The 25,229-nt window shown below is 52.3% G+C and overlaps 1 protein-coding gene across 4 annotated transcripts; it reads left to right on the top strand.

Annotated features, from left to right (window-relative positions):
• Window positions 1–2,499: 2,499 nt before the first annotated feature.
• On the top strand, window positions 2,500–13,663 carry LOC120398053. Of its 4 annotated transcripts, XM_039525004.1 has the most exons (8): window positions 2,500–2,709; window positions 6,519–6,669; window positions 6,908–7,643; window positions 8,032–8,168; window positions 8,550–8,645; window positions 9,024–9,128; window positions 10,966–11,118; window positions 13,013–13,660. In XM_039525004.1, exons 5-8 carry the CDS (start codon window positions 8,619–8,621, stop codon window positions 13,250–13,252), a joined length of 525 nt encoding a protein of 174 aa, XP_039380938.1. In that variant the 5' UTR covers window positions 2,500–2,709; window positions 6,519–6,669; window positions 6,908–7,643; window positions 8,032–8,168; window positions 8,550–8,618; the 3' UTR covers window positions 13,253–13,660. The 4 variants fall into 4 exon arrangements, with proteins under 4 accessions (XP_039380938.1, XP_039380939.1, XP_039380937.1 ...); XM_039525005.1 differs by lacking the exons at window positions 6,519–6,669; window positions 6,908–7,643; XM_039525003.1 differs by lacking the exons at window positions 2,500–2,709; window positions 6,519–6,669; window positions 6,908–7,643; window positions 8,032–8,168 and having other exon boundaries at window positions 8,246–8,645; window positions 13,013–13,662.
• The last annotated feature ends 11,566 nt before the right edge of the window (window positions 13,664–25,229 follow it).

The following is a 25,229-nucleotide window of genomic DNA, read 5'->3' on the forward strand; positions in this document are numbered from 1 at the left end:
AATCTTTTGTCTTGGTCGACAGAATGGATTTTGGAGATCTCCTTCAGTATTAGAACTGAAAGAAAAATAGACCACCCACCTTAGTCTTTGCCCCGTAATGTTAAAACTTGTTGCAAAATAGAGATCTCTCTTTCTTGAACTCAAATGGATTGTGTAATGGGAGGTGGGGTTTATTTGTTCTGCCAACACCAGGGGACAGAATTCCTCAGAGCTCTGAATCTTAGGTCAGGCACAAGCGGAGTGAGTGTGTCGTTAAAATACCAGTTGCATTTCCTGGCAGCAGGAGGTAGTTAGACACCAATATATGGTCTTCAAATATTGTTCAAGTTCTTAGACATGTTGATGCTTCTCTTTGTCTTTCCCTCTGTTTCATGCAGTTCATCTGTCTGAAAATCCCCCCCTAGCAAGAAGCACGTCCAATCACAAATACACTTAGAGGAGCAGGGGAAGATTTTAATCAATATCTGCCAGGATTAGAGCTGTGAAGAAAGTTTCTTTCAGAGCAGCAGGACTAGATGTCTGTGTGTCGCACAGCCAAAGGGCAAGGAGCATTCTGATGCTCAGCGCTGAGCGAGAAGGAACGTTTGCAGCAGCAGCATGAGAGGGTCCAGGAGTCCAGTAAAAAGTCAGGAAATGCAGCTGCACGTGCCCGTCCGATTCAGATCTCGATTGAGTGCTGTCAAGGGCCCTCAGCAAAGAGCCTGTCATGCCACATGCCATTTAGCTGAGCCCTGGCGAGATCCTTATCAGGCAGGATAATGAGGGTGATGCTGCAGCTGGGAACAGGGAAGATCCTGTCAATGTCCCTAAAGGCCAGGATGTGACATCACATTAGACCAGGAGTATCAGTTTGGAGACGATAGCAGTGAAAACTCTTGAGAGGGGGATGTGCCTGGCCAGAGACTGGAAGTCCAGGTGGTTACTGCAACTCTCTAACCCCTCCCTCCCATTATTTTCTAGGGAAATTGGACTCTCAACACTGAAGATTTGGTAGGTTATGGCCAAATAATTTACTGTCCTGGATATTGTGCCCTGCATTGCTGTGTGTGTCTGGGGGGTAGTGCAGATGCCACAACATTTGCATGGCCTCCTCTCCCTTCCCCTCCCCTCCACCAGCCTCTGCTGGGCACAATCCCAAGTGGATGCAGGGCACTGTGGGGAAAGGTTTGGGAAAAGCCAGCTTTGCTGTTTATCCAAGAGTTCAGAGTATGGGCTGTACGGCTTGTGCTGAAGCCCACGGTCTGTAGCAAGTTCACAACTAGAAATCAGTGCCCCTCTGTCCATTTCACCGCAGGCAGGCAGGCAGGCAGGTGGGGGTGGAGGGGTTCAAACACGGCTTGGATCAATGCTCTCCATCCTAGCTCAGGCTTTGGTTGGTTTCCTTCATTTCCCCCCCAGTCCTGGTGGCTTATTCTGGGAAGTGTCTCAGGCGGCAGGAATTCTCCACGGCCTTTCAAGAGAACTGGGAGTGCAAACCTGCTCGGGCATCCATAATAGCCAGGTCCCTACCACATTCAGGGCTCACTTTGACTAATTTACAAACCTCTGGCCTTGAAATTGACCAACGTCACCATTTCAGATGTTTCCACCTGACATTTCCTGGCATTGTAACCATGGGGGTGCTGACCAAACTGGGAGAACGGGGGAGTTCAGAGGTTGTTGTGGGGGGGTCACAGCATTGTCACCCTCACTTCTGTGCTGCCTTCAGACCTGGGCTCCAAGGGCAGCAGCCAGCAACCTTTCTGAAGCTAGAGGAGGTTCCCAGATGTGCAGGTGGGTCCCTGCTGTTGGCAGCACCTCAGCTCCTACCTACTACTTGGGAGCACCTCGGCTCCTACCATTTTCGGGGCATCCAGAGAAATGGACCCCTGTCCCCAGCCGGGCAGAGAAACAGCTAGGAGGCCCCTACTGGGTTCTCCTGGCTGGGGGGTCCAGCAGGACAGGGAGATCGGATTTCACGGGGCAGGGCTAATTCGATCTAGCCAAAAAAGGCACAACAAGAACCAACAGCTGCCAGCTGAAGCCAGAGAAATTCAAATGAGACATAGGCACACATTTTTGACAGTGAGGGAGACTAGCCACTGGAACAAATTACCCAGGGGAGAGATGGAGTCTCTGTTTCCTGGTGTCCTCACATCACAACTGCCTGTCATTCTGGAAGGTGCCTTTTAGTGACTTACAAGCAATTGGGCTTCATTTGGTGCAAAGTGTGTGAAATTTCATAGCCTGTGAAATAGAGGCCAGATTAGGAGATCGAATTGTTTCATAACCTCTATGAAAAGCTCAGTATGGGGTGCGGAACAGACTCTGCTGTTTTACTGGGTAGCCTGCTTGCTCCCCAGAATCAATAATGAGCAAGTGGGGTGATCCGTGGTGCAGCTCAAACATCCAGCTGGGCTGGCCAGGGGCAGACATCAGGGAAAGGTGGGTGCGGCAGTGACTTCACAAAGGCCTTTGGCAGGAACTCAGCCTATTGGGCAAAGATGATGAGGCGTCTGTGACCTCACAGAGCTCCCTTGCCAACAGCCAGGCAGGACAGGGATGCGGGGCAGGGGGAACCTCGGAGAGCCCTGTAGCCTTGCTGCAGCAAGCCTCCAGCTCGCGGTCTCTCGCTGAGGACCGAGAGACGTTGGTGTGCAGGAGATTCAGTGCGTGTGTTTTTCATTCCCGTGTGGATTTGTTTCAAAGACATTGTCATCTGTGTAGAAGGTAAGAAAAAATATAGGCTCTAGATATAGATACAAGATAGGGGACTCTATCCTAGCAGATTCAAAGGCATCACCACCCTCCTAGTGAAAAAGTTTTTCCTAATATCCGAGTCTTCTACACTTCAACTTGAGAGCATTGCTCCTTGTTCTGTCATCTGCCAGCTCTAAGATTTCATGAGAATCAATCTTTCATTAGGAAAATAATTCAAAAATGCAAATACAAAAAACTTTGAGTGAAATCAACCCATCCTGATCTTTAGTGTCTGGGGTGTGGGCCTTGGGGGCCAGATTGAGACCCTCAGGGACTAGTAACACCCAGGAAGCCAGTAAAATAATTCCAGTTCTCTTAGCATCCCAGCCTCCCTAATCCAAGGAACAACTGAGAGCTGCAGGAGACAGAGGGATGCTGAGAAGGTCTAACTCATGACTGAAAATACAAAGATGTGTTATTGGCTTTGGTTGGGGGAAAAGTAACAAATCTGTCGGGATTCTTACCCCAAACAACAATCGCCCATTGTCCTTTAGAGCACAAGGGCCCTAACACGCCTGACTTGCTCAAATCTCTCTCCTGCTAGGGCTGAGAGAATTTTCTACATGCCCCATGATACCGAGGGAAAGAGAAAAGAAGTGACCTCTCTTTGGTCACACAGCAAGGCCATGCCAGAGCTAGAAAGAGAAGCATAAGAAAGAAGTTGTATCAAAATGTTTTGCATTTCAAACTGACTGATTTCTTAAACAAAGGCAATTTGATGTGTGGTTAGTGAACGGAAATGATACATTTTTGTCTCCACGTGTTTCTAGATTTATGAACCAGTAGATCTATCCCCTTGTTTTTATCCATAGATTGAGGGAGGAAAGCAAGTTTGCCTGTTTTGTGAATTCCCAATGGCTTTCTTGAATTTCAGCAAACTAGTCGATTGAACTGAACGATTTGAATAAACTGAAAGGAAGACAATATTTTCTGCACCTTTCAAGGAAGCTACTGAGCAAGTGGGGTGATCCGGGGTGCAGCTCAAACATCCAGCAGGGCTGGCCAGGGGCAGACGTCAGGCCTGCCAGGGAAAGGTGGGTGTGGTAGTTACTTCACAAAAGCTTTTGGCAGAAACTCAGCCCACTGAGCAAAGACAGTTAGTTGGGAATTTGTCCTGCTTTGAGCAGGGGGTTGGACTACATACCACCTGAGGTCCCTTGCAACCCTGATAGTCTATGATTCTATGAATGAGGCATCTGTGACCTCACAGAGCTCCCTTGCCAACAGCCAGGCAGGACAGGGATGCGGGGCAGGGGGAACCTCGCAGAGCCCTGTAGCCTTGCTGCAGCAAGCCTCCATCTTCACTTTGCTAGATAAAGGTTATGAGCAGACAATGGCTGGAAGTTGAAGCTAGACCAATACACACTGGAAATAAGGCGAGGAGCATTTTTAACATCAGAGTTTGGAGCAATTCAATGAGGGTTGTGCTGGATTTTCCACAACTGGCCTATTTTAAAATCAAGCTCGGGTGTTTTACTAAAAAATCTGCTCTAATTCCTATGGGAATTATTTTGAGGCACATTCTATGGCCGAAGTGAAACAGAAAGTCAGACCACAGTGGTTTCCTCTGGGCTTGGAATTAATCTCTGACTCGCTGGGGGCGTTTGGAATGTGACCATTTAGCTTCCCTCTTCCTCCTTCCCTCTTGTCCCCTCTTCTCAATTGGAAAACGGGCCACCAGAAAAGCTGATTTCCACCCTGGGCCCCTTCCATTAGTGCTGTAAGCTGAAGGGCATTGTGACTTGAGAGTGAATTCAGCCAGTCAGTGCTAACTCTCCACAGGTGATTTGCATAAGTCAGTAAATGAACCTGCAGGTTTCCGTGGAAGCGATGCCCAAGGCAGGGCTCAGGCTTCGGGTTTATGCTCAGGGTTAGTGGAGTCAGGGAGCGACAGGTGGCTGAGTTACCTCTGGTGTCACAATGTTACTGCTCAGGTTCCTCTGCCTGCTGCACCACCTGGGCAGTGACTGTCAAGGGGAAGGTTTTGTGGATTTGAAAGTTAGAAACCAGGAAGCGCAGAAGAGGAATGGCTTAGAGAGTTTGGCAGTAAAATGTAGGTTTTGTGGCAATATCCTGTGCAATAGCTACTGGATCCGGGACGGAGACAGCATTCCTGCCCCTCCCACCACCTCTTATCTGGGCCTACATAAAAGAGACTAGCTAGAGTTTTGCACACTTGTTTGTTTAAGACTGAGCAAATAAGGCCCAACAAATTACTGCTAGGATGAATTTTGCTGCCTCCTCTCCTTGAACAGAATACAAGCAGTTTCTGATTCTCTCAGATGAAGTAGTTCTTCTAAAATCAAGGGCAAGACCAATCAATGGCTTTTTTACAACCCAAACCCCGCCCCCAAAAGAGATTTTTTTTAATTTAAACTGGGTTTTTTAAATTTATATTGAAAAAGTTTTTTTTTAAAACTTATCCAGTATAAAATTTGAAACGATGACAAGTGATGTTAAGGCCTCTAGTTGCTCCAGCCTATTAAAGTAATTTAAATAACTACATATATGAAGAAATCCATGTTTGCTGCCAAGTGTCAGAGGAAGTCAAAGCACTGAACTGTTGGAAGTCATTGCCTAAGCACCTGGGGGTCCAGAAGTTATTGAAACACTCAGCCAGATTTTGGCAGCACTAGCCTCTTCTGCGGGTGCAGAAAGAATATTTTCTTCATTCCAGTTGATGTAGCTACTTCATTCAAATGTAAGAAATTGATTGGGGGTTCGAAAACGATGAAGGCTTCTTTTCCCCTTGTAATATATGAATAAACGCTAGAGAGGAGGAGGTGTGAGCTACTACTTCTAAAATCTGGAAGGACATTATGAGCAGGAACAATCAGTTCAGTGCACGAACTAGAGATACTTCTTTACCTCAGTTTGTTTGAAAGGAAAACAAATGGTTCAGTCAACCTTTTTGTTTTTCTGTGTCCTGCAAAACCAGCAAGTCAACATGTTTGAATGGATCCCTATTCCTAGCATCATAGAAGACTAGGGCTGGAACAGACCTCAGGAGGTATCTAGTCCAACCCCCCTACTCAAAGCAGGACCAACCCCAACTTCATCATCCCAGCCAGGGCTTTGTCAAGCTGACCTTTAAAAACTTGTAAGGATGGAGATTCCACCACCTCCCTAGGGAACCCATTCCAGGGCTTCACCACCCTCCTAGTGAACTAGTGTTTCCTAATAGCCAAGCTAAGCCTTCCACAGTGCAACTTGAGACCATTGCTCCGTGTTCTGTCATCGGCCACCACTAAGAATTTCATGAGAATCAATCTCTCATTAGGAAAATAACTCAAAAATACAACTACAAAACATTTGGAATGAAATCAATCCATCCTGACCTGTAGTGTCTGGGGGTGTGGGCCTCTGAGGCTAGACTGAGACCCTCATTGGCTAGAACCACCCAGTGAGCCAGTAACAATATCCACTCCTGTTACCGTCCAAGCCACCGCAGTCCAAGGAACAGCTGAGGGCTGCGGGAGACAGAGGGGTGCTGAGAAGGTCTAACTCATGACTGCCAACCCAGAGATGTATTATTGGCTTTGGATGGGAGACGAGGAGCAAATCCGTCAGTCACTACAACAGGTCACACTCGGAGCCAGGGAGACTGGGAATCGCGTCCTGCTGGCACTTCCCAGCTCTGGCTTTCTGGAGGAGGAGGAAGACAGCAGCTCCCCTAGCTGACCATGAGGCACCTTCTGGGCCCAAATGGAGGTGGCCCCGGGTTCAGCTATGGAGTGTCCCAGGAGTGTTCCGCTAGTGGCATTGTATTGTTTTCACAGCCAGTTTCGATCTCTGGTTTCTACCCCTTGCCCTGCTGGCAGGGCATTGAGCAGCACCCGTTGCCGGCCAGCTGGGTGCAGGAGATCGAGGAGGGTGAATGGAGGAGCAACCCTGAGCATCTGCCATCCAGCTCCATCCGATCTAGAGCAAGTAAGTGGAGTTCTCCAGAGCCATCCCCAGTGTGGTGGGAATATCCCACCACTAGGGCTCCCAGCCCATCCCTTGTCAGGGTTTGTTCCCCAGCTTGAGGTTTCCTGTGCCCTGGGATGGAATGTGTCGGGAGGAGAAATTGCCTCAGCAGAGGGGAGGTGGGCAGGGGAGCAGGCAGGCTCGTTAATGAGAGGCTGCTTTGAAGCCAGACTCATGGCTGCTCCCCACTCTGTTCCAGGATGGAGCGAATAAGGCGGATGCTCAGGAGGAAGGCCGGGCAGGTGGCTCCAGAGCCAGCAGAAAACATCAGCCAGCCTTCCCAGGAGGAGAGCGGCCCCTCTGTCCCCACGGGCGGGGAAGAGGCTTGTGGCCGGAGTAAGGAGAGGAGCTGCGTCGCCTGCTGGAGGAGGCGGAAGACAGCAGCTCTGCTAGCTGACCCTGAGGCACCTTCTGGGCCGAAATGGAGGTGGCCCCGGGTTCAGCTGTGGAGGAGAGAGCCAGGAGAGGGCAGGAGCCGGAGAAGGCAGCTCTGGGGCTTCCTTTGCAGGAAGCCAAGGAGCCAGGAGCTGCGCCCCAGGGCCCAGCAGGAGCCGTCCACCACCATGGCAACTGAGGGGCGCTGCTCCAGCCCCACCCCGGCCCTGGAGGAGCCTCCCGCCAGCCCCACCCTGGCCCCAGAGGAGCCTCCCGCCAGCCCCACCCTGGCCACGGAGGAGCCTCCCGCCAGCCCCACCCTGGCCATAGAGGAGCCTCCAGCCCCACCTTGGCGACTGAGGAGCCTCCCGCCAGCCCCACCCTGGCGACTGAGAAGCCTCCTGCCAGCCCCACCCTGGCCATGAAGGAGCCTCCTGCCAGCCCAGAGCAGGAGTTGAGCGACTGCGTGACAAACACCAGCAGCTCCGCATACTCCTGCGGGGCCAGCAGCTCCTCCGTGGGGTCTGGCACCCCTGTCTTTGAAGGCTCCCTCTTTGGAGGTGAGGGGAGACCCAGGGGAAAGGGAGGAGGACTGGGGCGGTGGGGGACTAGTAACACCCTGTGCCCATCGGCTCGCCAAGGCACCGGGACTGACCCACGTGAGCCCCACTAACACCAGAGGGGGTTGCACAGCCATGCCCCAAGGCAGCGGATGCTGGGCGGAGTCGGGGAGCTCCAGCCTCCCCTGATCATGTTGGGGGCGGGGGAGCTGACTGCCACGGGGCCCTGAGGCTGATGGGGCTGAGGGCGTCTCTGGGAGGAGCAGGGTGGGGCCCTGGCTGCCATGGGGCTCCTTACAGAAAAAGAGGAAACATGGAGCCTTCTCTGTCCACTGCATCCCCCCAGCAGCAGAAGGGATTAAACTTTCTCCTTCCTTCCCTGGTGCAGACACCCCCAGTGCCCAGGTGTCGTGGCCTGAGGAGGAGGAAGAGGAGGAGTGTGAGGAGGAGGAGGAGGAGTAGTATTTGTGCCCTGAGGAAGATACCATCTTGGTGATCCAGCAGCACCTCCAGGGCAGAGCTGAGGTACAAAAATCCCCCAGCTGCGCTGCCACCCAGTCTGTCCTGCTCCTTGTTCCATCCCCACCCAGGCAGGAGGTCTTGCACCAGAGAATCCCTCACCCCCAATGTGGGGGACACATCTCCTCTGTTATCTGGCACCCCAAAGTGGGGACATTTGTCCCACACAGGCCAAGGTCCCCGCAGACACTGTCGAAGTGCAAGGATTGATGAGGCAGCAAGCGTCCGGCCATGAACTCTTGCTAAGTGTCCCTGGAGTGATGTGAATGGGAGAGGCCAGGATGTGCCTTTTGAGTCTTGCCAGGGCTCCTGGAGAATCCTCCTAATTGTCCCCTGACTGGTGTAGCCCCATGTCCCATGATTGACGGGTGCTCCCTCTTCTTGCAGACTCTGCACAACCGCTATTCGCGAAGCCTGGACACCATCCTCAGGGACCGGCTAACAGAGACCCCCACCATGGAGAAGCTGCAGCACCTCCTGGAGGTGAGTAGAATGGACGGTCTGGGGTGGAATTGCCCCTGAACCCTGTGGGAGGGCAGCAAAGGAGAGACTAGAAGAGCCACGTTTCCATTGTGTCCTCCCAGCTTGGACCCAGCCGGCCACACGTTCCCAGAGCTGCCAGTGCAGGGGGAAGGAGCTGGGACTGTCAGCCAGAGCTCTGCACGGTTGCATTAAGCACTAACAGTGAGCACCAGGGCTGGCTGGGGCCTGAGAGACTGAACCCCCTTTTCAAGCTCTGCGACCAGGGCTCGGCTACTCCGCCCTGAGAACAAAGTCTCAGCCCCTTGGGGAGGGGGAGAGGCTGGTTTGTAGAGCATGTACGCCTGCCTGCTGACCCTCCCCTGCCTCCTTCTCCCGCAGCACGTCCATCCCTCTCTCCTGTCAAACAACACCCAGGAGAGAGCCAGGGCCGTACAGACCCGCGCGGCCCTGCTCCAGTTTGCCACCTCCCTGCCTGGATTTGACGTAAGTGACCTCTGACCCCAGCATCCTGCAGAGTCAAGTTCATCATCCCCTGGCTAAGTGGTCCCCCCTGGGTCCGTAAGGGACTGCGTTCCATAGGCCGCTGGCTGGCAGGGTCGTGCCTGGCCTCAGGGCCCTTGTTATTCTGGAGCAACAAGGCAGCGAGTGCTCAGCGAGGGCCCTTGCCCTGCTCCCTTTGCTCCGAGCTCCCTTGGGGGCAGAGAGGAAGAGGGCTCTCATTCCTGTCCCCCAGCGCCTCCTACACAGGGGTGGGAGCAGAGCTCAGGTCCAGGGGCGCTGGGGAGCTGAAGGGAGAATGTTGATGGATTCCCCTCTCTTCCTCCTTCCACCAGACCTCCTCCACCTTCTCCAAGGCAGGTGAATTCATGCTGCAGTTGGGTCTCTGTGTATCCCACCCAGCCAGTGACATCAGTTGGCAAGCCAGGGGTGGGATCTATTGTCTGCACAGGCTCCTGCTCCAGAAGAGGGGTAAGAAACCCAGCTGGGCAATGGGACCCCATGGAAACGAGCCTCTGAGAGACTAGCTCCAGCTGGCCATTGGGACGCCTCTAGAACTAAGGCCTCTCTGCTTAGACCCGCTGTAGCGGGAAAGAGGAACCCCAATAGAAAGAAGGCCCCTCCTTTGAGACTCCCTCTGCTGGGCAATGGGACCCTACAGAAAGAAGCCTCCTCCTCTGAGACCGACCCCAGCTTAGATGGTGACTCTTTCTCTCTCCCTCTCTCTGAATTAGGGAGATGAGTGTGAAAGTGGCAGGGAAATCGGCTGCTTTATCTCAGAGCCCGGCTCTGTCCCCCAGCCCAGGGAAATCAGCCCACCCCCGTACGGGGCAGCCAGCTCGTGAGGGGACAGGAACGGAGCTATTGAGACACATGGAGGGAAAGAGCCCATCATGAGGGCAGGGGCAGGAGCAGGCACCACAGGGGACGGACACAAAGCTTGTAGGGTGTCACCAGTCGGGTAGCCAGGGCCAGATCCTGACTTCAGTGGGTGTGGGGGGTTCTCAGTATTAGACACCCCCATGAACAGGCACCCACTCCCAGAGCACAATGACCGTAAGGGTCACATGATTACTGTGATGGCTGAAACAAATCCCCCTTCTGGTACTAACCCGCCTGGCATGGACCCTGCGATTCCATTGGGCCGCGGATGCCAGGAGGAGTCTGGCCAGTGTGCACCCAAAAGGAAACAGGCATTGAAAGCGGAAGGCCAAACCTCCCCAATGGGTGTGTCTTTCTCCCCCAGGGCTCAACACCAGAGAGGCACCAGACCTGTGGTGCCGGGACGGGCTCCATGACGCCGAGCGCCTGGGGTATAGAAACCTGGCCAGGGTGGGAGAGGTAAGGACTCTCTGCCGGTGCATTGAAAGCTCAGGTGTGGAGCTATGTCCCGCTGCAGTGAGTGTGTCATGGACACAGGGCAAGAGCCTGCTCCTTATTTCCACAGAGTATGTGAGGCTCCTGGGAATGTCCGTGGGGTGAGGCATGGGAATGAACCAGATCTAAAAGACTCCAAACCTCTAGCGGGTGAGCTGCAGGAGCTATCGCTGCTGGGAGCAGCAGGGGTCCTGCATTGTCTGTGTGAGCTGGGTTCCAGAGCGCGCAGACACGTTCCCAGCATCTCATGGCACCTGCGGTGAATCCTGCTCCATAAGAGCTATTGGAGGCCTCAGTGCCTGCAGCCTCCTACTTAAGGGGGTTCCCGGTCCATGGGACCCTAAAGGTTGGCTGCCCCAGGACTCTTCTCCACCTTGTGAGACACTCGAGGGATTTGGAGCCTGGTTCTGGGCCATTGTAAGGGCTCTGGTTCTTTTGGTTTTAGGTCTTTGGCGAGCTCTTCACGGAGGAGCAGAAAAGATCTTTCCTCCAGGCGGGGCTGCTGGCCATCCACCACCACCTCCTCCACGTCAGCCAGGCTGGCCTGGTGCTGACCTATTCCATCTTGGGGGAAGCCGGCCAGCTGCTAGAGGATGAGGTAACCAAAGAGGGGTCACTGGGGAGAGACCCCCAGGGCCTTTCACCTCCAGGCCATTGAAAATCACTCCCATCCCATCCCCATGCGCTGACCAGGGAGCAAGGAGAGGATGAACCCGGGCAGGTGCCATTGGTCAGAGCCAGCTTGTGCCCTGAGCAGCTCAAAGCAGGGCCGACCCAGCTCCCCAGCAAGGCTATTTCCTAACAGGTGTCACATCAATACGACACACTGCCATTGCTCATGCTAGGGGCTGCCAACTCCCCTAGCCACCTCTGTGAGCCTTTCATCCCCCTCCGGGCCTCAGGCCAGTTCCTAGAGCTCTGGTATCGTGTTATCCCAGCCACCACCTGCTACGGGAGAACTGGAGGAGTCAGGCAGCAGAGGCTGCTTAAGTGCCCCATTCACCAGAGCCACTGCCCATGGCATCATGTTAAGGACATGGGGATCCCTGGGGGAAAGGTGTCCACTTCTTCTCACCCCCCGGCACTACTGCCCAAAGCCTCCCAGCCCCTCAGCTGGATGGGGCGAGGGTGGCTGAGGGGACTCTGGGGAGCGGAGCTGAATCCTGAGCTGGGTTGGGAGGTAGAACAGCTCTCAGGGGACTGAGAGGAGTGGGGGCAGGAGTTCATTCCACAATGGTGGGAGAGGGGATGGAAGTCACTGGAGAAGAGAGAAGATTTCGTCTCGGGGGTTGGGTGGGGAAATCTGTCCCTCAGACGTGGGGAGGAAATGTTGCTGGCTCTCGGTGCCGTTAATACCCTTCGTTCTCGTGGGTGTCGGAGTCTCTGATTGATCCTTGTTCCCTTGCAACAGGGGGACATTACAGCCAACCTCATGGTCCAACTATTTAATATCAGGGACTTGGGCCAGGTGCCCAAAGCCCTGCAGCGGCTGTGCTCCGTGGGGCAGCATTGAAGACCCCCCCTCTTTGTATGACCAGCTCCCACCCCCTGCCGCAGGTACTGCTCTGTCTCACTGTGCCTGGGGGGGAAGGGCTGGGGGGAGTGGCCATAGAGCCGCAGCACTGAGAGAAACCAAGGCCAAGCACCTTGCTCTGGACACCCTGCCCCACCCCGACCCCTGGGGCTGGGGACAGGCCAGATACTGGTTGGGAAGAATGAGGCTGTGGGGCTGGCCCAGAAGTGAGAGCATCCGCAGAGCCAGGGGTTATGCTCAATAGCCATTGCAGTCTGGGAGGGGTGGCCTGACATGGAGCCCCTCCCCTGTCGTCACTGGTCAGACCTTCCCATGGCCCGTCGCCCCTGACGCAGCGAATGTCCGACCATCCCCCACCCGGGGCCCAATCCACCCACCTGGTATCTGAACCCTTCCCAGCCAGGAATGAAACTCCCCCCGAACACCCTGGGGCAGGGGAGGAGCCTCCCCATCTGGCAGGTGGGAAATGAGATGCAGAGGAAGGGCTGTGGGCCTGGTCACACAATCCTGGGTGTAGATCTGGGAAGTGGACTGGGTCCCAGCCTAGAGCCTTTCCCCCAGGGGCACCTTCACTTTCTGCCCTTTATTCTCCCCTCCGGCTAGGGGGTCTGAGAGTGTGAAATGAACAGGGAGGGTGACGGGGTCCTGGCAAACAGCCTGGATGGGAGCTCCCCTTGGCTTGGTCCCCAGGCTCAGAGACATCTTTGTCATCCCACTGTCCTTCTGTTATTGCTAGGAAGGGAGTCTCCTGATGAGGGGTCTCCAGGCCTCCAGTAAGTCATCCTCATTCCCGCCCACATGTACCCCCTGCCCTGCCCTGCCCTGCCATTCGGTTTCTCGCTGTTGACTCTGGCTGGACTCTTGGCTCCGGTCTCTGGCTATGACTTTGGCGTGATCCTTCTTGGCTCCAGATTTGGGTTCTGAACCCCGGCTCAGTATTCTCCTTGCCTTTCCCTAGCCTCGCTCCAGGCCCTCCATCCACCCGCTCCAGCTCTGCCTGCTCCTCCTCCTGATCTTCCCCAACCCCTCCGATTTCGACTACATGGCTTCGACCTTTGCGTGGATATGGACTTTGGCTCGTACTTCTGACCACCCGGCTTCGACCTCTGGCCTGGACATGGACACTGACTCCGGTTCTGCCTGGACATACTCAGCACCCGGCAGCAGTAGACAGGCCCCACCATTAATCAAACCCTAACCCCGCCCCATGACACCTTAGTCCCTCCCACCTGTCACCGGAAGTCCCGCCCCATGCGGGTATTACTTCGTGGGCAAGGCGGCCACATGACTGGAAGCCAGGTGTGTCATGTGACCCCTCTAAGAACTCCTCCCACCACCCTCTACCAATCAGGATGGGTTTCCTCCTGGAAGGACCCCCCCAAGAGGAGATTTGACCAATCAGGTCGAGCTCTGGGGTGGGAGGGTGACCCATCCCGACGTGTGTCTTGTGACCCCTCTAAGACCTCCTCTCACTGCCGTCAACCAATTAGGATCGGTTTTGTCCTGACAGGACCACCCCAAGAGGAGATTCTGACCAATCAGGGTGAGTTCTGGGGCAGGGTGACCCGTCCGGTAGTGGGCCGTTTGACCCCACTAAGAACTCCTCCCAGCGCCCTCTGCCAATCAGAGTGCAGCACCATCACCTCATAAGTCCCAGTGCTGGATGGACGAGGCCATCTCTCACCAAGGACACATGGTTTAGAAATCGTGGGAAGGCTGCTGAGAGGAAACCTGGACTCCTTCACCACCCCCGTGAGAACTTTGGACTCTGTCTTCACCCTGAGGGTCTTTGACCATCCGCGGAAAAAGCGCTACATCAGCGACAGTGCCGAGGAGGAGGAGGGAGCGACCGAGGGGAGCCCTTCGGCCCAGCCGTTGATGGATACGCTGGAACCCGAACCCAAAACCCAACTGCTTGTGAAAGCAGCAAAGAATCCTGTGGCACCTTATAGACTAACAGACGTTTTGCAGCATGAGCTTTCGTGGGTGAATACCCACTTCTTCGGATGCAGTAGTGGAAATTTCCAGGGGCAGGTTTATATATGCAAGCAAGAAGCAAGCTAGAGATAACGAGGTTAGTTCAATCAGGGAGGATGAGGCCCTGTTCTAGCAGTTGAGTGAAAACCAAGGGAGGAGAAACTGGTTCTGTAGTTGGCAAGCCATTCACAGTCTTTGTTTAATCCTGAGCTGATGGTGTCAAATTTGCAGATGAACTGGAGTTCAGCAGTTTCTCTTTGAAGTCTGGTCCTGCAGTTTTTTTGCTGCAGGATGGCCACCTTAAGATCTGCTATTGTGTGTCCAGGGAGGTTGAAGTGTTCTCCTACAGGTCTTTGTATATTGCCATTCCTAATATCTGATTTGTGTCCATTTATCCTTTTCCTTAGAGACTGTCCAGTTTGGCCGATGTACATAGCAGAGGGGCATTGCTGGCATATGATGACATATATTACATTGGTGGACATGCAGGTGAATGAACCGGTGATGGTGTGGCTGATCTGGTTAGGTCCTGTGATGGTGTCGCTGGTGTAGATATGTGGGCAGAGTTGGCATCGAGGTTTGTTGCATGGATTGGTTCCTGAGCTAGAGTTACTATGGTGCGGTGTGCAGTTACTGGTGAGAATATGCTTCAGGTTGGCAGGTTGTCTGTGGGCGAGGACTGGCCTGCCACCCAAGGCCTGTGAAAGTGTGGGATCATTCTCCAGGATGGGTTGTAGATCCCTGAGGATGCGCTGGAGGGGTTTTAGCTGGGGATTGTATGTGATGGCCAGTGGAGTCCTGTTGGTTTCTTTCTTGGGTTTGTCTTGCAGTAGGAGGCTTCTGGGTACACGTCTGGCTCTGTTGATCTGTCTCCTTATTTCCTCGTGCCGGTACTGTAGTTTTGAGAATGCTTGGTTGAGATTTTGTAGGTGTTGGTCTCTGTCTGGGGGGTTAGAGCAGATGCGGTTGTACCTCAGTGCTTGGCTGTAGACAATGGATCTTGTGGTGTGCCTGGGACGGAAGCTGGAGGCATGAAGGTAGGCATAGCGGTCGGTAGGTTTTCGGTATAGGGTGGTGTTAATGTGACCATCACTTATTTGCACTTTGGTGTCTAGGAAGTGGACCTCCCGTGTAGATTGGTCCAGGCTGAGGTTGATGGTGGGGTGGAAGCCGTTGAAATCGTGGTGGAATTTTTCCAGAGTCTCCTTCCCATGGGTCCAGATGATGAAGATGTCATCAATGTAGCGTAGGTAGAGAAGGGGTGTGAGTGGACGGGAGCTGAGGAAGCGTTGTTCCAGGTCAGCCATAAAAATGTTGGCATATTGTGGGGCCATGCGGGTGCCCATAGCGGTGCCACTGATCTGGAGATATATATTGTCATCAAATTTGAAATAGTTGTGTGTGAGGATAAAGGCACAGAGCTCAGCAACCAGTTGTGCTGTGGCATCATCAGGTATACTGTTCCTGACAGCTTGTATTCCATCAGCGTGTGGGATGTTTGTGTAGAGAGCCTCTACATCCATGGTGGCCAGGATGGTGTTTTCTGGAAGGTCACCAATGCATTGTAGTTTCCTCAGGAAATCAGTGGTGTCACGGAGATAGCTGGGAGTGCTGGTGGCATAGGGTCTGAGTAGAGAGTCCACATATCCAGACAGTCCTTCAGTGAGAGTTCCAATGCCCGAGATGATGGGGCATCCAGGATTTCCAGGTTTGTGGATTTTGGGCAGTAGATAGAATCGCCCTGGTCGGGGCTCTAAGGGTATGTTGATTTGTTCCGGTGTTAGTGTAGGGAGTGTCCTGAGTAGATGGTTCAGTTTCTTAGTGTATTCCTCAGTGGGATCTGAGGGAAGTGGCCTGTAGAATTTGGTGTTGGAGAGTTGTCTGGCGGCCTCCTTTTGGTAGTCAGATCTGTTCATCATGACAACAGCACCTCCTTTATCAGCCTCTTTGATTATAATGTCAGGATGGTTTCTGAGGCTGTGGATGGCATTGCATTCTGCACGACTTAGGTTATGAGGCAAGCGATGTTGTTTTTCCACAATTTCTGCCTGTGCACGTCGGCGGAAGCATTCAATGTATAGGTCCAGACTGTCATTTCGACCCTCAGGAGGAGTCCATGTGGAGTTATTCTTTTTGTGCTGTCGGTGGGAGGGTAACTGTGTATCAGTGCTCTGTTCAGTGTTGTCCTGAAAGTATTCTTTGAGTCGGAGACGGTGAAAGTAGGCTTCCAGATCGCCGCAGAACTGTATCATGTTGGTGGGGGTGGCAGGGCAGAAAGAGAGTCCCCGAGATAGGACAGACGTTTCTTCTGGGCTGAGTGTGTGGTTGGATAGATTGACGATATTGCTGGGTGGGTTAGGGGTACCACGGTTGTGGCCCCATGTGGCAGGTAGGAGTTTAGACAGCTTACAGTCCTTTTTCCTTTGTAGAGAGGTGAAGTGAGTGATGTAGATCTCCTGTCTTATTTTAGTGAAGTCCGTTTGTATGGAAGTTTGGTAATTAATGAGAGTCTCCAGGTTGGAGAGCTCTTTTTTGATGTTTTCCTGTTTGCTGTATAGGAGGCTGATCAGGTGGTTCCTCAGTTTCTTTGATAGAGTATGGCATAATCTCTCACTGTGGTCTGTGTAGTATGTAGATAGCAGTGGATTTTTTACCTTTAGTCCATTTGGTATGATGTCCATCCGTTTGCATTTGGAAAGGAAGATGATGTCTGTCTGTATTTGTGCAAGTTTCTTCATGAGGTTGATGGATTTCCACTCCATACTGCTAAATGCAGTGCCTTGCATGGTGTCAAGGGGTAGCCGTGTTAGCCTGGATCTGTAAAAGCAGCAAAGAATCCTGTGGCACCTTATAGAATAACAGACGTTTTGCAGCATGAGCTTTCGTGGGTGAATACCCATGAAAATTTCGTGGTATTCACCCACGAAAGCTCATTCTGCAAAACGTCTGTTAGTCTATAAGGTGCCACAGGATTCTTTGCTGCTTTTACAGATCGAGACTAACACGGCTACCCCTCTGATAACTGCTTGTGAGACACCCCGATGAGCATGGTGGCCTCTCTTTGTTCACCCCCTTAGAAGTGGAATGCTATTGCGGCTCGGGGGAGTCACCGGCGCACAAGGTGAACACAGGTAAAGGAATGATTAAGTCAGTGGTGAAAGTAACTTCCAGGATTTACTGGTACTGCCGGAATCCTGGGGGGGCGTGGCCTCAACCGGAAGATGCGGGGCTTCTCAAGATTTAAAGGTCCTGGAGCATCGGCTGTGGCTGGGAGCCCCAGGGCCTTTAAATTCCCCTGCAGCTCTGGCAGCTGGGTTCGAGCATGGATTTAAAGGGCCCCGAGCACCCATGGCTGTGGGGAGCCTGAGTCTTACCCGGCTGGAGCCAGGATTTAAAGGGCCCGGAGCTCCTGCCGCTGCGGAGAGCTCTCAGCCCTTCAATTCCCTGCCCCAGCCTGGGTGCTGGAGCTGCAGGGCGGGAAGGAATTAAAGGGCTCTGGGATCTACACAGCCACGGGGAGCGCTGAGCCCATTAAATCCCGGCCCCAGCCCAGCTGCTGGAGCTGCGTGGGGGGAGATTTAATGGGCTCTGGGTTCCCAGCAACCGCAGGAGCTCTGAGACCTTTAATTCCCGGCCCCAGCCTAGCTCCTGGAGCTGCGGGGGGAATTTAAAGGGCTCTGGCCTCCCCGCAGCCGTAGGAGTTCTGAGTCAGAGATGAAAGTAAGCCGGTACGGGCCAGTACGGCGTAGCGGCAAGAGCCAGTACGCTGTGCCGGATGGCATCGGCTTCCTCAGCGGGGATTTAAAGGGCTCAGAGCTCCGGCGGCTGCGGGGAGCCAAGAACCCTTTAAATCCCTCCTCCCCTCCCACCGCAGCTCCGGCAGCCGGGCTGGGGCTGGGAATTAAAAAGCTCGATGCTCCCCACCTCTTCCGGTTGAGGCCACACCCCCTCAGGCCTCCGGCAGTACCGGTAAGTCCTGCAAGTTACTTTCACCCCTGCTGTGAGCCCTTTAAATTCCAGCCCCAGCCCGGCTCCTGGAGCTGCAAGGGGAATTTAAAGCTCCCTACAGCTGCCTGGAGCTCTGAGCCCTTTGAATCCCCGCTGAGGAAGCCGGTGCAGTCCGCAACGGCGTACTGGCTCTGGCTGGTACTCCGTACTGGCCCGTACCGGCTTACTTTCACCTCTGGATTAAGTGACTGTCGAGGTCGTGAGACGTTCCATAGAGCTCTGTTGGCTGCAGTGCCCATGACGGAAGGTGGTATGTTCCGTTCGCCATGACATTCATGAACACATCCCATCTTTAAGGTCCATGTCTGCTAGGAACAGAGAGCGTCTGGGTCACGGCCCTGACTAAGTCGAGCATGTTAGAACCATTAACCACAGAGCCTTTGTACACAAGAGCCCCTTTATCGTTCCATGAACAGAGATTTGTAGCCTGGCCCAGCTTCTTTAGCACTACGGATGTATTTTTCTTAGAACGCTTCTTCACATTATCCAGCACCTGCTGAGCAACAAACTCTGAGCTCTTTGGTGTTTCTGGGGAGTTTCAGTTACATTCAGTCCCTGTTCTGGTAGAAACAGACTGATTTTCACTTTCTGCGCATCGCTCGGCTTCACGTACATTAGGCACCTTTGAAGCTTGGCGCTGTAAGGTTTAGCCTTTTAGTATTCGGCTAAGTCAGTTCTTTGAAGAACAGACTCGTTTCAGCATCAGCTAGTTGCGGTCGGTCGTTAGGCCCCCTGAGGATACAGAGGTCACCAGTGTTCTGAGCAAAGCGTCAGATTTTTCCCAACTCTCTTTAAAATGCCGTTCTTTTAGCCCCTCCCGCCCCCCGCGGACACAGCGTCCATCAGTTTTCTGAATGAAACATCAGAGTCTTCCCAAATACTAGAATATAGGGGAGCGGTGATGAGCTTATGGTTTTGGGGGAATGGATTGTCAGTCCTTGGTGTTTTATTCACAACCCCTCGAGCGTGTGCTCTGAGTCTGTGAATGTGTGTGGTTCTGCGCACGTTCAGAGCCCCTCGAGTGCATGCTCTGGGGTTGTGAATGTGTGTGGTTCTGCGCACGTTCAAAGCCCCTCGAGTACATGCTCCGGGTTTGTGAATGTGTGTGGTTCTGCGCACGTTCAGAGCCCCTCGAGCGCATGCTCCGAATCTGTGAATGCATGTGGTTCTGCGCACGTTCGGAGCCCCTCGAGTGCATGCTTTGGATTCGTGAATATGTGTTGTTCTGTGCACGTTCAGAGCCCCTCGAGCGCATGGTCCGAATCTGTGAATGTGTGTGGTTCTGTGCACGTTCAGAGCCCCTCGAGCACATGCTCGGGGTTTGTGAATGTGTGTGGTTCTGCGCACGTTCAGAGCCCCTCGAGCGCATGCTCCGGGTTTGTGAATGTGGGTGTTTACTCCAGGGCTGCCCAGAGGGGGGGCAAGAGGGGCAATTTGCCCCAGGCCCTGGGCCCCACAGGGGCCCCCACCAGAGTTTTTCAGGGCCCCTGGAGCGGGGTCCTTCACTCGCTCTGGGGGGCCCGGAAAACTCTTGCGGGGCCAGGCGCAGGAGCTTCTTCTGCTCCTGGTCTTCGCCGGCAGGGGGTCCTTCCGCTCCCGGGCACTTCGGCGGCAGGTCCCGCTTCGGCGGTAATTTGGCGGCGGGGCGGGCCCCGCCGCGGGTCTTTGGGGCACTTCGGCGGCAGGTCCCGGAATGGAAGGGCCCCCCACCGCCGAAGACCCCGGGACCCCGGAATCCTCTGGGCGGCCCTGGTTTACTCAGTGTTTGCTGTGGCAGTGGCTGCTGAGGAACTGGAGTTGTGGTTGTTTACCAGAGTCTTGTTTTGCCCTTGGTTTTAACGGATATGAGGTTTGGACTGCTTCATCTGCACTCTTGTGCTGTTTTGCGTTGTTAAAGGTCTCCAAGCAGATTCCTGGTTCTTTGGCGGTTCTGGAGGAGGTGTCCTTGTAGCGCTGACTAAGCATGGTCAGAAAAGTTGCCCATGCCTATGGGGGGTGGGGAGAACCATTTTACAAAACTGAACTTTACCATCTTTCTCACCCACACCTATGTATTCACTTCAAATACAAAACCTCACAGAACAACCCAACCAATAAGCAAAATATATTTACTGGGCTTCATCCATCCATCAGTCACTGATGCTCGTGAATTTTCCCTTCAGCTGTCTCGTTCCCTTTTCTTCTGAGCTTGTTTTCCCTCTACTTTAAGGATCTCTCATGTTTCCACCGTACTGTGGAGCAAACAGCTTTATTATAAAACACATGAAACCCTCTTGTAAACTTAAAAACTAAATATTCATTAGAGTGTTTTTCTGTTTAAAAAGTCACAGCTTTAAAACAAATCATCCAGTTCACGCTATACAACAAACAGGTTTTGAGATTATTTCTACCACTTAAAACATAAAACAAAAAAGAACAAACAAACAAACAACAAAAATCTCAAAAACATTTTTTTAAAATACATCTCATTTTGCAGAATAAAAACCAAACTGCTTTTAAAATCCATTTTAAACCACATTTTGCACAGAAAAAAAACCCTGTTGGTTTGAAACAAACCAAGTACTTTTAAACCCTGCACGTATGCCTTGCCCAGACCCTCTCACACACAAATCAGCAGCTTTAGAATCACACCAAACCAAGTTTGCAGCCATATACTTTTCAATAACCCCCCCCCCGCCCATGCATTTAAAAGGCCCCTGCTTGTTCTGTCCTCCAGCCATGTGTGCTTGGGCCTTTGGGTTAGTTAGTATGATTCCCCACAATTGCCTCAAACCCATTTTTAAAAACACATCACAATATGCACAGTAAATAAAAAACTTTTTAGTTTGAAACAAACCAAATACTTCTAAAAAGCCCTACACCTTTGCCTTGCCCAGACCCCTCTCACACAGAAATCAGCAGCTTTAGAAACACACCAAACCAAGTTTGCCTCCATATACTTTTCCATAACACCCCTCCCCCCCATGCTTTTAAAAGCCAATTGCAAAAAAGTTCCCTTTCACTAAGGGACCAAGTGTTGCAGGCACATGCTTGTCCCGTTCCCCCCATGTGTGTTTGGGCCTTCAGGTTAAAGAACAAGCAAAAATATTAGTTACTATTACCACCAAATCCCTATACAAACTGTGTAATACCTAAAGTTTTTTAAAACAGTATTAAGCACAACTATAGTTAAGATGGTTTTTACCTTGGCCTGGTGGTGAAGTGCAGCTTAAAGTTACTGGGTCCATGCTAAGCAGATCACACTGCAATGAAGATAGGCACCATTATTTTCCTAAGACAGCCTGGGCAAAGAGTGGCATTATACAATATATAGTTTCAGAGTTGAAGCCAGCCAGCCGTACCTCTGTCTGCCGTCCAGCAGCCTTTCAAGAAAGTTTCTGTTGAAAAGGACAGTCTCCAAGAGACCTGAGGTTTTTATACCATCTTAGCCCATTGTTTCAAACAGACTTCAGCACAGTAGCTAGCAGGTTAATTTAATCCCCACAGCTCTGAACTAATAGATCCTTAAGGACTTTAGGCACCCCTCCCACAGCACCCCCTGTGGTGATCTGGGGTGGGGGGACCAAGCTGTCTGCACAACAGGGCTTTTTTTTTCTTTTTTCTTTTTTTCTGTAAGTTAAAATAAATGTTTCTGTGGGGCCTTCTTAGAGTATTGAAAAGTCCTCATTTCCAAGTGGGGGGCCCTTTGCAGATATCAATGAATGTCTTGGTGCTTGAGTTGTTTTTTTTAAACACGTTTCTTTCATGCTTAAAGTTTGGGGTGGGGGTGTTTTCTGGAAAGAATGACCCAGAGCATTCGACCAACTCCAGGTCCATATTTAATCTGTCCAATAGTGTTCCACCAACTCCTGGGGTCATATTGAAACTGTCCAATAGTGTTCCACCAACTCCAGCAGTTATATTGAAACTGTCCAATAGCTTCTGCGAATTCCTGAGGATTTATTTCATTTCATATTAATCAGAACTCACCATCCACCCCCACCCACCCCCATCAAATTTAACCCTATGGCAACAAGGGTAAGTAATCGCAATCATCCTGGCTATTCAGTGGGGGGGGGGGGGGGTTAAACCCATGCAGTTCAAAAGGATAAGTCAACTCTATTGTACTCAAACACAGGTCTGAACAGCCTGTTTGTTTTATCGTAAGCACAGTTTATAGAATCCCCCCGCCCCTATCGCGTGTTTGTCTCCTCACCATTCTCTAACTGACTCCTTTTAGATTCCTTACAAATAATCTTTTCCTTAAGCAGGGATCTGTAACTTTTTGTGCGGACTAGACGGCCAATATCACGCCGTGTCGTGGAAAAATGACCCCGCGTTGTGTTTGGATCATAATCACACGAGGCCCCTTTATTACAAGCATGAGGGGGGCGGGGGAGGGGGGATCACCAGCGAACTGGCTTCCCCCTGAATAGAGATTTTTCAACAGGTTTTATAGCAAAAACCCCACAATTAGTGATACACACGTCCTTGTTCACATGATTGCCATAACTGGAGAAATGCTGTGGAAGGGAGTGGAGACCCTGACTGTGTTTTAAAGAAAATGAACCAGAAGGTGCCTGCAATTTTTCCACTCCAGCTGTAAGCAGGTTATTTTCTTTAAAACACAGTCAGGGGCTCCACTCAATTGCACAGCATTGAACAAGGTCCCCCCTTGCGCTAAATGTTCTTGGCTTAGGCACAGACATTGCACAGCAGAACCTCTGGCAATAACGGTGTTTAATCAGCTTTCCAAACCCAGCTCAGCACATAGGCCCCGGAGCTTGCAGTTGATATCCACTGAAGTCCAAGACACTCAGTCATGGGGCTGTTGGCCTGGCACATCTATGACATGGCCCTCGCAATCTTCACAAAGCTTTTCCCTCAGGCAGTGCTTAAGGGCAGCATAAACAGCAACGCGTATCATAGTCCGTGTGACTTTTTTACGCTCACGACTTGGCACTGGCCCAGTTAGTTCTAGGCCAAGCCTCCTCCGAAACCCATCATGGCCATCATCCTCAGAGTCCTCTTCAACAATTTGTATTAGCGTTGAGCAAAACCAGGGTGGGCCCGGTTCCTCTTCCATGCTTGTTGCAACGCTGTCCAGGGCTTCCAGGCCGTCTAGAAAGGCATTGTCGAGCTGTTGAGAGATTTTCAGAACAGAAACAGTGTAAGCACCCCACTGTTTGTTTTTAGATTTACACAACCCCCGGTTCCTTACCTATTAAGAAGCGATTGCTTCTTATTCATTCATTTACCTGTGTGACATCTTTACCGTTCACCTTGTCCACTGGTGACTCCCCCCAGCCTCAATCACATTCCACCTCTAAGCGGGTGGACAAAGAGAGGCCATCATGCTCATTGGGGTGTCTCACAAGCAGTTAGGTTTTGGGTTCTAGTTCCGGTTTATCCATCAATGGCTGGGCCGAAGGGCTCCCCTTGGTCGCTCCCTCCTCCTCCTCGGGACTGTCGCTGATGTAGCGCTTTCTCAGTGGATGGTCAAAGACCCTCGGGGCTAAGACAGAGTCTGAAGTTCTCATGGGGGAGGTGAAGGAGTCCATGTTTCCTCTCAGCAGCCTTTCCACAATTTCTAAAACATGTGTCCTTGGTAAGAGATGGCCTTGTCTGTCTGGTGCTGGGAGTTATGGGGTAATGGTGCTGCACCCTGATTGGCAGAGGGCCTTGGGAGGAGTTCTTAGTAGGGTCATACGGCCCACTCCCGGACAGGTCATCCTGCCCCGGAATTCTCCCTGATTGGTCAAAATCTCCTCTTAGGGCAGTCCTATCGGGTCAAACCCATCCTAATTGGTAGATGGCGGTCGGAGGAGTTCTCAGAGGGGTCACACGACCCACTTCTGGACGGGTCACCCCACCTCGGAACTCACCCTGATTGGTCAAATCTCCTCTCAGGGTGGTCCTTCTGGGATGAAACCCATCCTGATTGGTAGAGAGTTGTGGGAGGAATTATTAGACGGGTACATGACCCATTTCTGAATCCGTCACCCCCACACCAGAAGTCAAATCTTGCAAAGGGGACTTTGGCTTGGGGAATCGGTGCTGGTGCCTGTGTCCACAACTGGGATGTTTTCCTGAGGCTACTCCATGGTCCATGAAGCGCCATGCAAGCAAGGGGAGAATGGACATTAGAGAGCGAGGCCGGGACCTCTGCGGGGCTGCTGCAGTCAAACATCCACAGCCAGAAGAGAGACTTCGCTGGCTGGCCACAGCCGCAGCAGCTGTCTCAGAAAGCTCTGCTCATGCTCCAGCCAACAGAGGCAGGAAGAAGAGCCACACAGGGAGAGCCTGGGTTGCAATTAGCAAGTTGCAGTTTTTTCAGTGGATTATGCTGCCCTGACAGTCTATTTCCTGCAATGTGCACATCCAGCCTCCTTGGCTGACCTCAATGGGAGTTAGGTTCTCTGTGCCAACAGGACAGGACTGGCCTTACCATGAGGCGAACTGAGGCAGCTGCTGCAGGTGCCAGACTGAGGGAGGATGCGACTAGGACCCAAAGTGTAGAAAATTGTGTCTGGTGCTGGTGCATATGTTTTCTGTCTGCTGTAGATGCACAGAGATGGTGGAGTGTTGTGCTGGAGGAAGGGGGCACAAGAGACATAACAGGCAGGCAGGAGAAAAGGGGAGAGGGAATAACAGAAAGCAACAGGAGCTGCAGGGAGAGAGAGGAGGAGGAGCCTCTAATGTACCTCTCGAGCACCCCCAGGAGTCTGGACTAACACCAGCTTGTCAGGGAGCTTCCTATTTCCTGCCGCTTCCCTGAACCCGCTTGAGGAGAACAGGCAGTCAACTGAAGTAGTAGGAGCCGAGTAGGCCCTTAAGACGCTGATATCTTCCCTCATTCAGACCCTGCTACCAACCTGCTTATTTGTCCCCTGCCACTCTAGCTGGCACAGAACAGTAGTCATGAGTGAAAGAAAAAAACGCCCCTCTGAGGCAGCATTCATAAAAAGAAAGAAAGCAAAGGAAGCTTTTCTGTCTAAGCAGGAAGGAGCTCTCCTGAGATACAGAGACACAAATGTTAGTTCCTTAAATCTAGATGATCCAGGACTGTGGACCCACTTGAGCAGTAGCCTGAGGGACTTCCTTGTACTGCCTGGGCCACAGCAAGTGAAAAACTTCATGTTCCCCAAAGACAATGAAAATAGATGTTTCCATCCAAAACACATTCCTGGTGCGAAATCCCCAATGGTGAC

This window comes from Mauremys reevesii, linkage group 2 (assembly GCF_016161935.1).
Source record: "Mauremys reevesii isolate NIE-2019 linkage group 2, ASM1616193v1, whole genome shotgun sequence".
Classification (NCBI taxonomy): Eukaryota; Metazoa; Chordata; order Testudines; family Geoemydidae; genus Mauremys; species Mauremys reevesii.

Bases quoted from the DNA above. Each gene is read 5' to 3' on its own strand.
- LOC120398053 (XM_039525003.1), top strand. From the start codon at position 8,520: ATGATTGACGGGTGCTCCCTCTTCTTGCAGACTCTGCACAACCGCTAT. The intron at 8,646-9,023 runs GTGAGTAGAATG...CTTCTCCCGCAG, and splicing joins AGCTGCAGCACCTCCTGGAG to CACGTCCATCCCTCTCTCCT. The intron at 9,129-10,965 runs GTAAGTGACCTC...TTTTGGTTTTAG, and splicing joins CCTCCCTGCCTGGATTTGAC to GTCTTTGGCGAGCTCTTCAC.